The 14,179-nt window shown below is 41.0% G+C and overlaps 1 protein-coding gene across 1 annotated transcript; it reads left to right on the forward strand.

Moving 5' to 3' along the window:
* Positions 1-320: 320 nt before the first annotated feature.
* LOC311138157 (vasopressin V2 receptor-like) lies at positions 321-2,393 on the forward strand (the record flags this gene model as incomplete). The annotated part of the gene is made up of 2 exons (XM_084172827.1): positions 321-1,185; positions 1,374-2,393. 2 exons carry the CDS (start codon positions 321-323, stop codon positions 1,580-1,582), a joined length of 1,074 nt encoding a protein of 357 aa, XP_084028953.1. The 3' UTR covers positions 1,583-2,393.
* Between the last annotated feature and the right edge of the window lie 11,786 nt (positions 2,394-14,179).

The raw sequence follows: 14,179 nt of genomic DNA on the forward strand, positions 1-14,179 counted from the left end.
CTCCCGCAGACGCTCCTCCATTCACATCGTTGCGCGCACTTGGTGCCATCCATCTCCAAAGTTTTCGCGTGTCAAGACGCTTTCTAGGTCTATCCTTTAAACAATTGCTGGAGAACAGGAAATGTCTTTAGTCTGCTAATGATTGTGTACATTTTCATAAGGAAATGTGTATTTCAGTTGCATACATTTTCCAAGGCAGATTTAGGTTATTGTGATTTGCTGTGCAGTTGATAGGCTGTATTTGAACTATTCGTGAACATTAGCTTAGGTGCCGAATTATTTTAGTTTTTATCTTAACTGTGACATTTTGTTGGGAAATTATGACTTTCTTTACTCCAAATAATAGTAATATAAGTTTGGAAACGGAATTGGCAGAGGATCTGCTCCGGGATGAGCGCTTGGCTCGAGTTGAAATAGCCCTTTTGAGCGTCATATTTTTCAGTGCCGCAATTTTAAACGTTGTACTGCTATTGGTGCTGTGGAAGCGTCGGAAGCAGCTGTCGAGGATGCGCGTCTTTGTTTTTCACCTTTGCCTGGCAGACCTGGTGGTCACCTTTTTCCAAGTTTGTCCGCAGCTGATGTGGGATATAACGGACAGATTCATCGGTCCTGACATTATCTGCCGCCTGGTGAAATACCTGCAGGTCGTTGGCATGTTCGCCTCCACTTACATGATTGTAGTGATGACCATTGATCGCTACCAAGCAATCTGTAACCCAATGGTGACTTTCCAAAGGCGCAGAGCCCGCTGGAACGTGCCTGTGTGCGTTGCATGGTCCGTGTCCCTCATCGGCAGTCTCCCTCAAGTGTTCATCTTCTCCCGAGTTCAAATCGCGCCTGGTGTCTATGACTGCTGGGCTGACTTTATCAAACCCTGGGGACTAAAAGCTTACGTGACCTGGACCACTCTGGTGATATTTGTGTTACCAATCTTAACTGTTATCGTTTGCCAGGTGCGTATTTGCCGAGCTGTTCAAATCAACTTTCACATGAAAACTCATCAAGTATCGGGAATTGTCACCAAACCTCTGCCCTCCAGGGCCAGTAGCGTTGCTGGGATGTCCAAAGCCAGGATTAAGACCGTGAAGATGACTGTGGTTATTGTTCTTGTCTATGTTATCTGTTGGACTCCTTTCTTCACTGTCCAGCTGTGGTCTGTCTGGGATGTCCAAGCACCCACTGAGAGTAAGTGCTCTTCAACTAAAATTCAATCATATTGTCAAATGTTTTAAAGCCTGAATTAAAACTTTACAATGTATGTTTAATTTATTTATCTTCTATTAGTGTAGGCCTACCCTAAAATGTATAGAATTACATGGAATCAGGATGCTGCTGCTTGATAATCATATTCTGTGTTTTAAAATTGATTTCAGCTGCAACTTTCTCTATCCTGATGCTCCTGGCGAGTCTGAACAGCTGTGCAAACCCCTGCATCTACCTGCTCTTCAGTGGGAAGCTCCCCAAGAGACTCACGGCGTTGATGTGTGTTAGCCAGTCGGACATGAAGGACTCCATACAAGAGGAAGCCACTGTGGTCAGCTCCTTGTACATCAGTTTTAAGAGCCTTTCCGAATCCAGATGAAAAAGCTGCACAGCGCTCTCTCTGGCTGAAAGAGCTTGATGTATAGATATAAAGAGCATGTTACATATTCAGGTAATTCTAATATCATCTATATCATAGGGGGGAAAAAAGAAAATTATTTTTGTACATGATATACAGTACAAAATGTTAGCACATCTATGTTTGTTTTTTGACACTGAAAATGAATATAGACTGGGAGCTGTGTACAAAGACATAAATAGGCCTACTGACAATGTTAAGAAACCTTGTTGCACATGTATATTTGAACATGGAGATAAGGCTAATGATGATTCAGAAATGTTCTAAATCTCACAGCATGATTTTGAACATCCAAGCATTGAGCTGGTTACATGATATATACACAGTAAAATCAACGTATGTAAAAAATAAAATATGTATATAGCCTATGCCCAACATTTATACTTTCAGTGTTTGAAATCATATTATTGTAGGTATTGTGACTGTATTGTAAGTCTGTGTTTTACACATCTGATTTATGAAATAATATCAGCATTAAAATGCTAATACAGGGTGGGAAATAAACATATTTATTTCAGATATGCAATTTATTAATATATCAATTATGAAATGGGAATTATTTATTTTTGGAGCTAAAACTAGGCCTTCAGTGCATTCAGAAAGTATTCAGACCCCTTTACTTTTTCCACATTTTGTTACGTTACAGCCTTATTCTAAAATTTATACAATTGTTTTTCCCCCCTAATCAATCTACACACAATACCCCATAATGACAAAGCAAAAACAGGTTTTACATTTTTCTTGCAAATGTATTTATAATAAAAAACTGTACAAAACACATTTACATAAGTATTCAGACCCTTTACTCAGTACTTTGTTGAAGCACCTTTGGCAGCAATTACAGCCTTGAATCTTCTTGGGTATGACGCTACAAGCTTGGCACACCTGTGTTTGGGGAGTTTCTCCCATTCTTCTCTGCAGATCCTCTCAAGCTCTCAGGTTGGATGGGGGGTGTCGCTGCACAGTTATTTTCAGGTCTCTCCAGAGATGTTAGATCGGGTTCAAGTCCGGGCTCTGGCTGGGCCACTCAAGGACATTCAGAGACTTGTCATGGAGCCACTCCTGCATTGTCTTGGCTGTGTACTTAGGGTCATTGTCCTGTTGGAAGGTGAACCTCCACCCCAGTCTGAGGTCCTGAGGGCTTTGGAGCAGGTTTTCATCATGGATCTCTCTGTACTTTACTCTGTTCATCTTTACCTCGATTCTGGCTAGTCTCCCAGGCCCTCCCGCTGAAAAATATCCCCACAGCATGATGTTGCCACCACCATGCTTCACCGTAGGGATGTTGCCAGGTTTCCTCCAGACGTGACACTTTGCATTCAGGCCAAAGAGTTCAATCTTGGTTTCATCAGACCAGAGAACCTTGTTTCTCATGGTCTGAGAGTCCTTTAGGTGCCTTTTGGCTAACTCCAAGCGGGCTGTCATGTACCTTTTACTGAGGAGTGGCTTCCGTCTGGCCACTCTACCATAAAGGCCTGATTGGTGGAGTGCTGCAGAGATGGTTGTCCTTCTGGAAGGTTCTCACATCTCCACAGAGGAACTCTGGAGCTCTGTCAGAGTGACTATCGGGTTCTTGGTCACCTCCCTGACCAAGGCCCTTCTCCCCCGATTGCTCAGTTTGGCCGGGTGGCCAGCTCTAGGAAGAGTCTTGGTGGTTCCAAACTTCTTCCATTTAAGAATGAAGGAGGCCACTGTGTTCTTGGGGAACTTCAATGCTGCAGACATTTTTTGGCACCCTTCCCCAGACCTGTGCCTCAACACAATCCTGTCTCGGAGCTCTACGGACAATTCCTTCGACCTCATGGCTTGGTTTTTGCTCTGACATGCACTGTCAGCTGTGGGACCTTATATAGACAGGTGTGTGCCTTTCCAAATCATGTCCAATCAATTGAATCCTAGAGGGCCACTAATGTGGCGATCAACCAACTCTCTCACATCTGACTCCAGTGACCAATCCAGAGCCGGAGCGTGTTATTTTTTGGGGAATCCCGATGGACGACGTCATCGAATAGGCCGTCATCACGACCAACGCCCACCCTGCTTCCCCACAATAAATGCAGGAGAGGATTACATAGGAAGACGGCAACACCCGATGTCCCCGCCACATACACAGAGAAAAACACAACTTGTCCAACAGGTCTATATCTGACACATGTTCATCTGCCCTAGGTAAGGGACTATCATTTGTCCCATCATCACAGGCCAATGACTTTGATTCAGATATAGACTTTCGAAAGTTTTTCCACAGTTTGAGATTGACTGAGTTTTTTGGTAATGGGGTTGCTCCCCATACACCTGCCAATGTTAATCTATTGAAATATATTAGTAACCAGAGAGGTAATGGTGCTAATATTTTTCCCATTGATAACCTGAATGACAATGAACTTCACTCTCGCCCTGAGGACATGACAAGGGAAAATACATTTTTACCACCTAAAAGAAATCCCTCTCTTGAAACATATTGCAAATTATGGTGGAAAATAAGTATTTGGTCAATAACAAAAGTTTCTCAATACTTTGTTATATACCCTTTGTTGGCAATGACACAGGTCAAATGTTTTCTGTAAGTCTTCACAAGGTTTTCACACACTGTTGCTGGTATTTTGGCCCATTCCTCCATGCAGATCTCCTCTAGAGCAGTGATGTTTTGGGGCTGTCGCTGGGCAACACGGACTTTCAACTCCCTCCAAAGATTTTCTATGGGGTTGAGATCTGGAGACTGGCTAGGCCACTCCAGGACCTTGAAATGCTTCTTACGAAGCCACTCCTTCGTTGCCCGGGCGGTGTGTTTGGGATCATTGTCATGCTGAAAGACCCAGCCACGTTTCATCTTCAATGCCCTTGCTGATGGAAGGAGGTTTTCACTCAAAATCTCACGATACATGGCCCCATTCATTCTTTCCTTTACACGGATCAGTCGTCCTGGTCCCTTTGTAGAAAAACAGCCCCAAAGCATGATGTTTCCACCCCCATGCTTCACAGTAGGTATGGTGTTCTTTGGATGCAACTCAGCATTCTTTGTCCTCCAAACACGACGAGTTGAGTTTTTACCAAAAGGTTCTATTTTGGTTTCATCTGACCATATGACATTCTCCCAATCCTCTTCTGGATCATCCAAATGCACTCTAGCAAACTTCAGATGGGCCTGGACATGTACTGGCTTAAGCAGGGGGACACGTCTGGCACTGCAGGATTTGAGTCCCTGGCGGCGTAGTGTGTTACTGATGGTAGGCTTTGTTACTTTGGTCCCAGCTCTCTGCAGGTCATTCACTAGGTCCCCCCGTGTGGTTCTGGGATTTTTGCTCACCGTTCTGGTGATCATTTTAACCCCACGGGGTGAGATCTTGCGTGGAGCCCCAGATCGAGGGACATTATCAGTGGTCTTGTATGTCTTCCATTTCCTAATAATTGCTCCCACAGTTGATTTCTTCAAACCAAGCTGCTTACCTATTGCAGATTCAGTCTTCCCAGCCTGGTGCAGGTCTACAATTTTGTTTCTGGTGTCCTTTGACAGCTCTTTGGTCTTGGCCATAGTGGAGTTTGGAGTGTGACTGTTTGAGGTTGTGGACAGGTGTCTTTTATACTGATAACAAGTTCAAACAGGTGCCATTAATACAGGTGGAGGATGGAGGACAGAGGAGCCTCTTAAATAAGAAGTTACAGGTCTGTGAGAGCCAGAAATCTTGCTTGTTTGTAGGTGACCAAATACTTATTTTCCACCATAATTTGCAAATAAATTCATTAAAAATCCTACAATGTGATTTTCTGGAGAAAAAAAATCTCAATTTGTCTGTCATAGTTGACGTGTACCTATGATGAAAATTACAGGCCTCTCTCATCTTTTTAAGTGGGTGACTAAATACTTTCCCCCCCCACTGTATAGTGATACTAAATGCAGCAGACTATGAAGAGGAAATTCTGAGACAACTTAGTGATGATGAATTTTACAAAAGACTCCATAATGACCCTACTAATCAATTCAAGTCTCTGATCCATGATAAATTGTCAACATTTTTGAATGAAGGGGAAATTACGAAGACAGAATATGAGTATATGAAAGTTGACTGCCCAACCACATCTGTCATATACGCTCTCCCCAAAATTCGCAAGAGCATGACACCAGCTATACCAGGCAGGCCCATTGTGAGTGGTAACGGATCTCTGACAGAGAATATCTCTACCTTTGTAGACCATGTTGTGAAACCCGCAATGGGGAGCACTATGGCTCCTAATTATGCTAACCTATATCTAGGAATGTTTGAAAAACAGGTGGTGCTGATTCCAGACCTTAACCCTTTTCTCTCCGATATTCTCCTAATTCTGAGATATTTGGATGACATTTTCGTGTTCTATACAGGGACCCAGGAATAACTTTTGGAATTCCATGCTTATCTAAACTCTATGATTGAACACCTTCATTTCACCATTAACTATGACCTATCACAAATCAGTTTTCTTGATGTGATTGTTATTAAGGACAAAATCTCCCTCTCTACAGATCTCTATAGGAAACCTACAGACACTGTCCACTTATTAAAAGTCTCCCTATAAGTCAATTCAGTTGCATCAGAAAAATATGCAGCTCTGATGCTTCTTATCAGAAACAGACAACAGACCTCACACAGAGGTTTAAGGAAAGGGGGTACAAAGACAATTGGGTAAAATATGCCAATGATCGTTTTGAAGGACTAACACAGCTGGAAAGCCTTCAACCAAAAGTTAAAGAAAAAGCAGAACATGTCCCCTCATGCTTTACCCAATACTCACCATTGGGGAAGGCATTTAAGGACATTATCAGGAAGCACTGGTACATTATTGATACTGACCCACAAGTGAAACCCATTTTTAAATAACCCCACGTATGGTCTTTAAAAGACCCCCAAACGTGAGAGACATTGTGGTTAAATCTGATTACCCACCAGAGAAAAGGGAAACTTTCTTGGACAAGGTTCCGGATGGTAATTACAAATGTGGCCAATGTGCTCGATGCAGCTTCACGTACAAATGCAACTCATTTACCCACTCCCGCACAGGACAAAGATCAAAGGCCTGATTACCTGCATGTCCACCAATGTTGTTTACATATTGAAATGTCCTTGTGGTCTGTCTTACATGGGGAAAACCCGCAGAATCCTTAAGACACGTCTCTGTGAGCACCGCAACAATATACGGACAGGTGAGAAAACAAATCTGGTTGCTGTTCATTTTGTACAAGCTGAACATCCTATTAGTTCTCTGAGATACTTTGGAATAGAAATGGTCAAGATGTCACGCAGGGGAGGGGACATTGAGAGGAAACTTCTTCAAAGGGAGTCTTTCTGGATCCACAGGCTCAACACACTGTCTCCTCTTGGCCTTAACGAGGAGTTCGACTTGAAACCGTTTTTATAGTTTCAATATGTCCACATTATTTAAAAAAAAATCCTAATTGAACATTGTATGAATATTGTATGTATATTACTGTAAATATTGATCACATTCCTTGTACATGATCATATATTTTGATACATTGAATGTTCATATTTTGAACCTACAGTACCAGTCAAAAGATTGGACACACCTACTCATTCAAGGGTTTTTCTTAATTTTTTACTATTTTCTACATTGTAGAATAATAGTGAAGACATCAAAACTATGAAATAACACATATGGAATCATGTAGTAACCAATAAAGTGTTAAACAAATATATCTTATATTTGAGATTCTTCAAAGAACCACTCTTTGCCTTGATGACAGCTTTGCACACTCTTGGCATTCTCTCAACCAGCTTCACCTGGAATGCTTTCCTAACAGTCTTGAAGGAGTTCCCACATATGCTGAGCACTTGTTGGCTGCTTTTCCTTCACTCTGCCTTCCGAATCATCCCAACCATCTCAATTGGGTTGAGGTCGGGAGATTGTGGAGGCCAGGTCATCTGATGCAGCACTCCACCACTCTCCTTCTTGGTCAAATAGCCCTTTCACAGCCTGGAGGTGTGTTGGGTCATTGTCCTGTTGAAAAACAAATGATAGTCCCACTAAGCCCAAACCAGATGGGATGGCGTATCGCTTCAGAATGCTGTGGTAGCCATGCTGGTTAAGTGTGCCTTGAATACTAAATAAATCACAGACAGTGTCACCAGCAAAGCACCCCAACACCATAACACCTCCTCCTCCATGCTTTATAGTGGGAAATACACATGCGGAGATCATCTCTTCACCCACACCGCATCTCACAAAGACACGGCGGTTGGAACCAAAAATCTCAAATTTTCCACCTGTCTAATGTCCATTACTTGTGTTTCTAGGCCCAAGCAGGTCTCTTCTTCTTATTGGTGTCCTTTAGTAGTGTTTTTTTTGCAGCAATTCGACCATGAAGGCCTGATTCACACCCTCTGAACAGTTGATGTTGAGTTGTGTCTGTGACTTGAACTCTGTGAAGCATTTATTTGGGCTGCAATTTCTGAGGCTGGTAACTCTAATGAACTCATCCTCTGCAGCAGAGGTAACTCTGGGTCTTCCATTCCTGTGGCAGTCCTCATGAGAGCCAGTTTCATCATAGCGCTTGATGGAATTTATGACTGCACTTGAAGAAACATTCATGTCTTAAAGTAATGATGGACTGTCGTTTCTCTTTGCTTATTTGAGCTGTTCTTGCCATAATATAGACTTGGTCTTTTAACAAATAGGGCTATCTTCTGTATACCCTCCTGCCTTGTCACAACACAACTGATTGGCTCAAACGCATGAAGAAGGAAAGAAATTCCACAAATTAACTTTTAAGAAGGTACACCTGTAAATTGAAATGCATTCCAGGTGACTACCTCATGATGCTGGTTGAGAGAATGCCAAGAGTGTGCAAAGCGGTCATCAAGGCAAAGGGTGGCTCTCTGAAGAATCTCAAATATAAAAATATATTTTGATTTGTTTAACACTTTTTTGGTTACTACATGATTCCATATGTGTTATTTCATAGTTTTGATGTCTTCACTGTTATTATACAATGTAAAAAATAGTAAAAATAATGAAAAACCCTTGAATGAGTAGGTGTGTCCAAACTTGACTGGTAGTGTATGTTATAAAAATTTTACCTCCTGTTTCAGGAAGTGATGTTGCTGAGCACTGCCCCTATATATAGGACGTTCCACCCCCACCTTGGATATGGACGCCTGATGAAGACCTAAGGGTCGAAACGTTGTTATAAATAAATATCACCTGGGAGCATGAGCAGCAGTGTGCGGCGTTTCACTTTGTTTTTCATGAATTTGCCTACAACTCCAGCACCTGCGGAAAATACCTGGATGTGCGTATGTTCTTCAGCTTTTGTACAAGCAATTGAATTTACCACAGGTGGACTCCAATCAAGTTGTAGAAACATCTCAAGGATGATCAATGGAAACAGGATGCACCTGAGCACTATTTCGAGTCTCATAGCAAAGGGTCTGATTACTTATGTAAATAAGGTATTTCTGTTTTTTATTTTTAATAAATTTGCTAAAATTTATAAAAACCTGTTTTCACTTTGTCATTATGGCGTATTGTGGGTAGATTGATGATGGAAAAAAATTATGTAATCAATTTTAGAATAAGGCTGTAACGTAACAGAATGTGGAAAAAGTCAAGGGGACTGAAAACTTTCCGAATGCACTGTATGTGCAGAAAGTACTTTATGATGTACAATAGACCTACATAAAGAAAGCCAGTTCATGTCAAATACACATATCTGTTTCCCTTATTTGATCCAGGACAGTGAAGGTTTATAGTGGTATATTTTTTACAATTAAACCGGAATGATTTAGCATGTTTACCTATTTTTCCCTCAAAGATAACTTTTGGGCTGGTAGCCAGCGTCACCAATGGTACCAGCCTTGTGATTGATGGCAAAGTCAAGTGCCTAAACCAGTCACTGCAGAGGTAGCTGAATTCAAGCAGAAGAAATTCTGTGCCCGAGATAGGTAGGGTAGGCAATATTGAGGTATAGGCAACTCAAGAGGGCATTGTGTCTCACAGCCAAGGGAAAAGACAGCTAGGCACAGGAGGCGAGATGTATTCCAATAAAATAGCCAAATCATTGACAACTACATTCATGTGCTCAAGATAGAAATATATTTTCTAAAATAAATAGGATGAAATCAGCCCAAACTTGAACGAACTATACCCATGCCTGTTCTTCTCATTCACTCTATAAGGGCTGAAACCAACTGATACCCTCTGCGGCAGGAAGCCCGCACTAGGAACATCCTACCCCCATTTGTAAGCAGGTGGTATCAGGTAGGAGGCTACCCACGCTCTATAGCACTAAACACCTGATTTAAATAATGAAAGTATGATGATGAGTTGGATATTTGAATCAGCTGTGTAGCGCAAGGGCAAAAACCAAAACGTGCACCCAAGAGGGGGGGGGGCCAGGACTGAGTTTGGGAAACCCTGCCCTAGGCAACCCCCCGGAGCACAAGGAAATGATAGGCCTACAAGTAAGAAATACTTTTCTTGATTACTGGAATGATAACTCAAATGATAGCTTTGAGCAGCAATGAATGGGGTTCACAGGATGACATAAATGACACAAGATTAAAAGCCTTTGACCATTAGTGTGTGAGTGTTGAGCCCAGTATCCTGATGTACTGATCTTCTCCAGTGTGGCAGCTGTCTCAGGTCTCAGCTTTTATCTTTTTTGATAAAGCATTCACACCGTCCATAATCAGCCAGCTTCCTGACAATCAGACAACTTTGTCAATCAGTCTGTTCCTTCAGGAAGACGTCATGGGGAGTGGAATCAAAGACGCATTAGAAATCAAACCACACACACTGCAGTACACACATACGTACGTAATGTTCTCTCTCTCTTTCTGTCTGTGTCTGTCTGTCGGTCTCTCTCTCTCTCTCTCTCTCTCTCTCTCTCTCTCTCTCTCTCTCTCTCTCTCTCTCTCTCTCTCTCTCTCTCTCACACTCACTCACTCACTCACACCTGCCACCATACAAAAGTAAGTGTGTAAAAGGGATGACTCACACATTATGGTTGAAAGGTATTCCATTAAAACCTGCCGCACAGAATACATTTGATTAGAAATACAAATGAAACAAATAATCACCCTTAATTGCTAAAATGCAATAGTAATTTGTAAATACCAATGATTGCATGTGCACAAAGGTTATTATAGATGGCTTAATTAACCCCAAACAAATCTAATCATCAACATAGTAAAGTAAGATTAGCTAGCTATAATAAGTGCATTTAACACAGTGTTTTAGATTTACTTTGTATTTAGGCTCCACTAATGTATCTCATTGCAATTCCATGCTGTGATAACGATCACTAAAGTCGATCCATGAGTACTGCATGAAAACAAAACCAGTGGAGAAGTGAGAAAATGGGGAGTGTAGCACTGGCTGATAGGTATGACGTCTAAAGAAAAGGTAGATAGTGTTAGTGTTTGACAAGATGTATTAATTGCATTCTGTTTCCTTTGTATGGTTTTGTTAGAGTATGTGATATAATGAAAGAGAAAATAATATAAAACAAACAAACATTTTCATAATATTTGTAACATTAAACATCACACTGTCTAACACCCTTGTATCTAAAATATATTGTCCTAAATATCTCCTACAAAATATGTCATTTTCTCAATATCTCCTACAAAATGTCTTATTTTTATGGCAAACTTGCTTTATCAAATACAGTGGGGAAAAAAAGTATTTAGTCAGCCACCAATTGTGCAAGTTCTCCCACTTAAAAAGATGAGAGAGGCCTGTAATTTTCATCATAGGTACACGTCAACTATGACAGACAAAATGAGAGAAAAAAATCCAGAAAATCACATTGTAGGATATTTAATGAATTTATTTGCAAATTATGGTGGAAAATAAGTATTTGATCAATAACAAAAGTTTCTCAATACTTTGTTATATACCCTTTGTTGGAAATGACACAGGTCAAACATTTTCTGTAAGTCTTCACAAGGTTTTCACACACTGTTGCTGGTATTTTGGCCCATTCCTCCATGCAGATCTCCTCTAGAGTAGTGATGTTTTGGGGCTGTCGCTGGGCAACACAGACTTTCAACTCCCTCCAAAGATTTTCTATGGGGTTGAGATCTGGAGACTGGCTAGGCCACTCCTTCGTTGCCCGTGCGGTGTGTTTGGGATCATTGTCATGCTGAAAGACCCAGCCACGTTTCATCTTCAATGCCCTTGCTGATGGAAGAAGGTTTTCACTCAAAATCTCACGATACATGGCCCCATTCATTCTTTCCTTTACACAGATCAGTCGTCCTGATCCCTTTGCAGAAAAACAGCCCCAAAGCATGATGTTTCCACCCCCATGCTTCACAGTAGGTATGGTGTTCTTTGGATGCAACTCAGCATTCTTTGTCCTCCAAACACGACGAGTTGAGTTTTTACCAAAAGGTTCTATTTTGGTTTCATCTGACCATATGACATTCTCCCAATCCTCTTCTGGATCATCCAAATGCACTATAGCAAACTTCAGACGGGCCTGGACATGTACTGGCTTAAGCAGGGGGACACGTCTAGCACTGCAGGATTTGAGTCCCTGGCGGCGTAGTGTGTTACTGATGATAGGCTTTGTTACTTTGGTCCCAGCTCTCTGCAGGTCATTCACTAGGTCCCCCCGTGTGGTTCTGGGATTTTTGCTCACCGTTCTGGTGATCATTCTGACCCCACGGGGTGAGATCTTGCGTGGAGCCCCAGATCGAGGGAGATTATCAGTGGTCTTGTATGTCTTCCATTTCCTAATAATTGCTCCCACAGTTGATTTCTTCAAACCAAGCTGCTTACCTATTGCAGATTCAGTCTTCCCAGCCTGGTGCAGGTCTACAATTTTGTTTCTGGTGTCCGTTGACAGCTCTTTGGTCTTGGCCATAGTGGAGTTGGAGTGTGACTGTTTGAGGTTGTGGACAGGTGTCTTTTATACTGATAACAAGTTCAAACAGGTGCCATTAATACAGGTAACGAGTGGAGGACAGAGGAGCCTCTTAAAGAAGAAGTTACAGGTCTGTGAGAGCCAGAAATCTTGCTTGTTTGTAGGTGACCAAATACTTATTTTCCACCATAATTTGCAAATAAATTCATTAAAAATCCATTTTTTTCTCAATTTGTCTGTCATAGTTGACGTGTACCTATGATGAAAATTACAGGCCTCTCTCATCTTTTTAAGTGGGAGAACTTGCACAATTGGTGGCTGACTAAATACTTTTTTCCCCCACTGTATATGTGAACAGAGGTATGTGGTAGGTAAATAACATCACTTTGGGCAATGTACAGGTTGCAATGTCCAGTTAGAAGGTAATTGAAGAATCTGAAACTGAAAGTTCAAAGCTAAATCAATTAAGTGGACTAAACACAGTGGACTAAACACAGCTAAACACAATACAGTAGCTGACTGTACCATGAACTGTTGAGGTGATGGTTCGTATGATGCAATGAGATCAGCTATAAGTTTAAGATCCCAGGCAAGATAGGAAAGCTCAAAGTGATTTATTTTGAGAAATACAATAAACAAAGACAAATAACATATGATCGATTCCATGGTTGTGCGACAATATTAATCATGTCTTGTCTATGACATTGTGAATCAGATTGGTTCATCAATGTTGGATGTCATCTGTTGGTGTTCCAATGTTCCCTTCTCTGTATTCAACCAGATCATTAATGAGATAGAAATGCACTGCTCATGGTGGACCCATCACCATCACACTGATATTTGTGAAATATATATTTTTTAACAACAACCACTTGACAGACAGGATTCTTTCTAATAAGAAATGCCTCATGTTTACCATGTTCTACTTATGCCATGCATTGCATAAGGGTAAATATGAATATTACCAAGATGTAATGGACATTTCACAGGAGAATTCAAGCATACAGTGCCTTCAGAAAGTATTCACACCCCTTGACTTTTTCCACATTGTGTTGTGTTACAGCCTGAATTTAAAATTGATTAAATTGAGTTTTTTTGGGTCACTGGCCTACAAACAATACCCCATAATGTCAAAGTGGAATTATGTTTTTCAAAATGTTTACAAATTAATAAAAAATGAAAAGCTTAAATGTCTTGAGTGAATAAGTATTCAACCCCTTTGTTATGGCAAGCCTAAATATGTTCAGGATTAAAAATGTGCTTAACAAGTCACATAATAAGTTGCATGGACTCACTCTGTGTGCAATAATAGTGTTATGCATGATTTTTGATTGACTACCTGGGTAAAAAAAAAGAGCAGACATTGAATATCCCTTTGATCATGGTGAAGTTATTAATTACACTTTAGATGGTGTGTCAATACACCCAGTCACTACAAAAAATGCAGAAACCGATCAGGGATTTCACCATGAGGCCAATGGTGACTTAAAAACAGTTACAGAGTTTAATGGCTGTGATACAAGAAAAATGAGGATGGATCAGCAACATTGTAGTTACTCCACAATACTAACCTAATTGACAGAGTGAAAAGAAGGAAGCTTGTACAGAATAAACATGCATCCTGTTTGCAACAAGGCACTAAAGTTATACAGCAAGAAATGTGGCAAAACCATTAACTTTTTATCCTGAATACA

The sequence above is a fragment of the Coregonus lavaretus genome, assembly GCF_964263955.1.
Source record: "Coregonus lavaretus genome assembly, chromosome: 12".
Classification (NCBI taxonomy): domain Eukaryota; kingdom Metazoa; phylum Chordata; class Actinopteri; order Salmoniformes; family Salmonidae; genus Coregonus; species Coregonus lavaretus.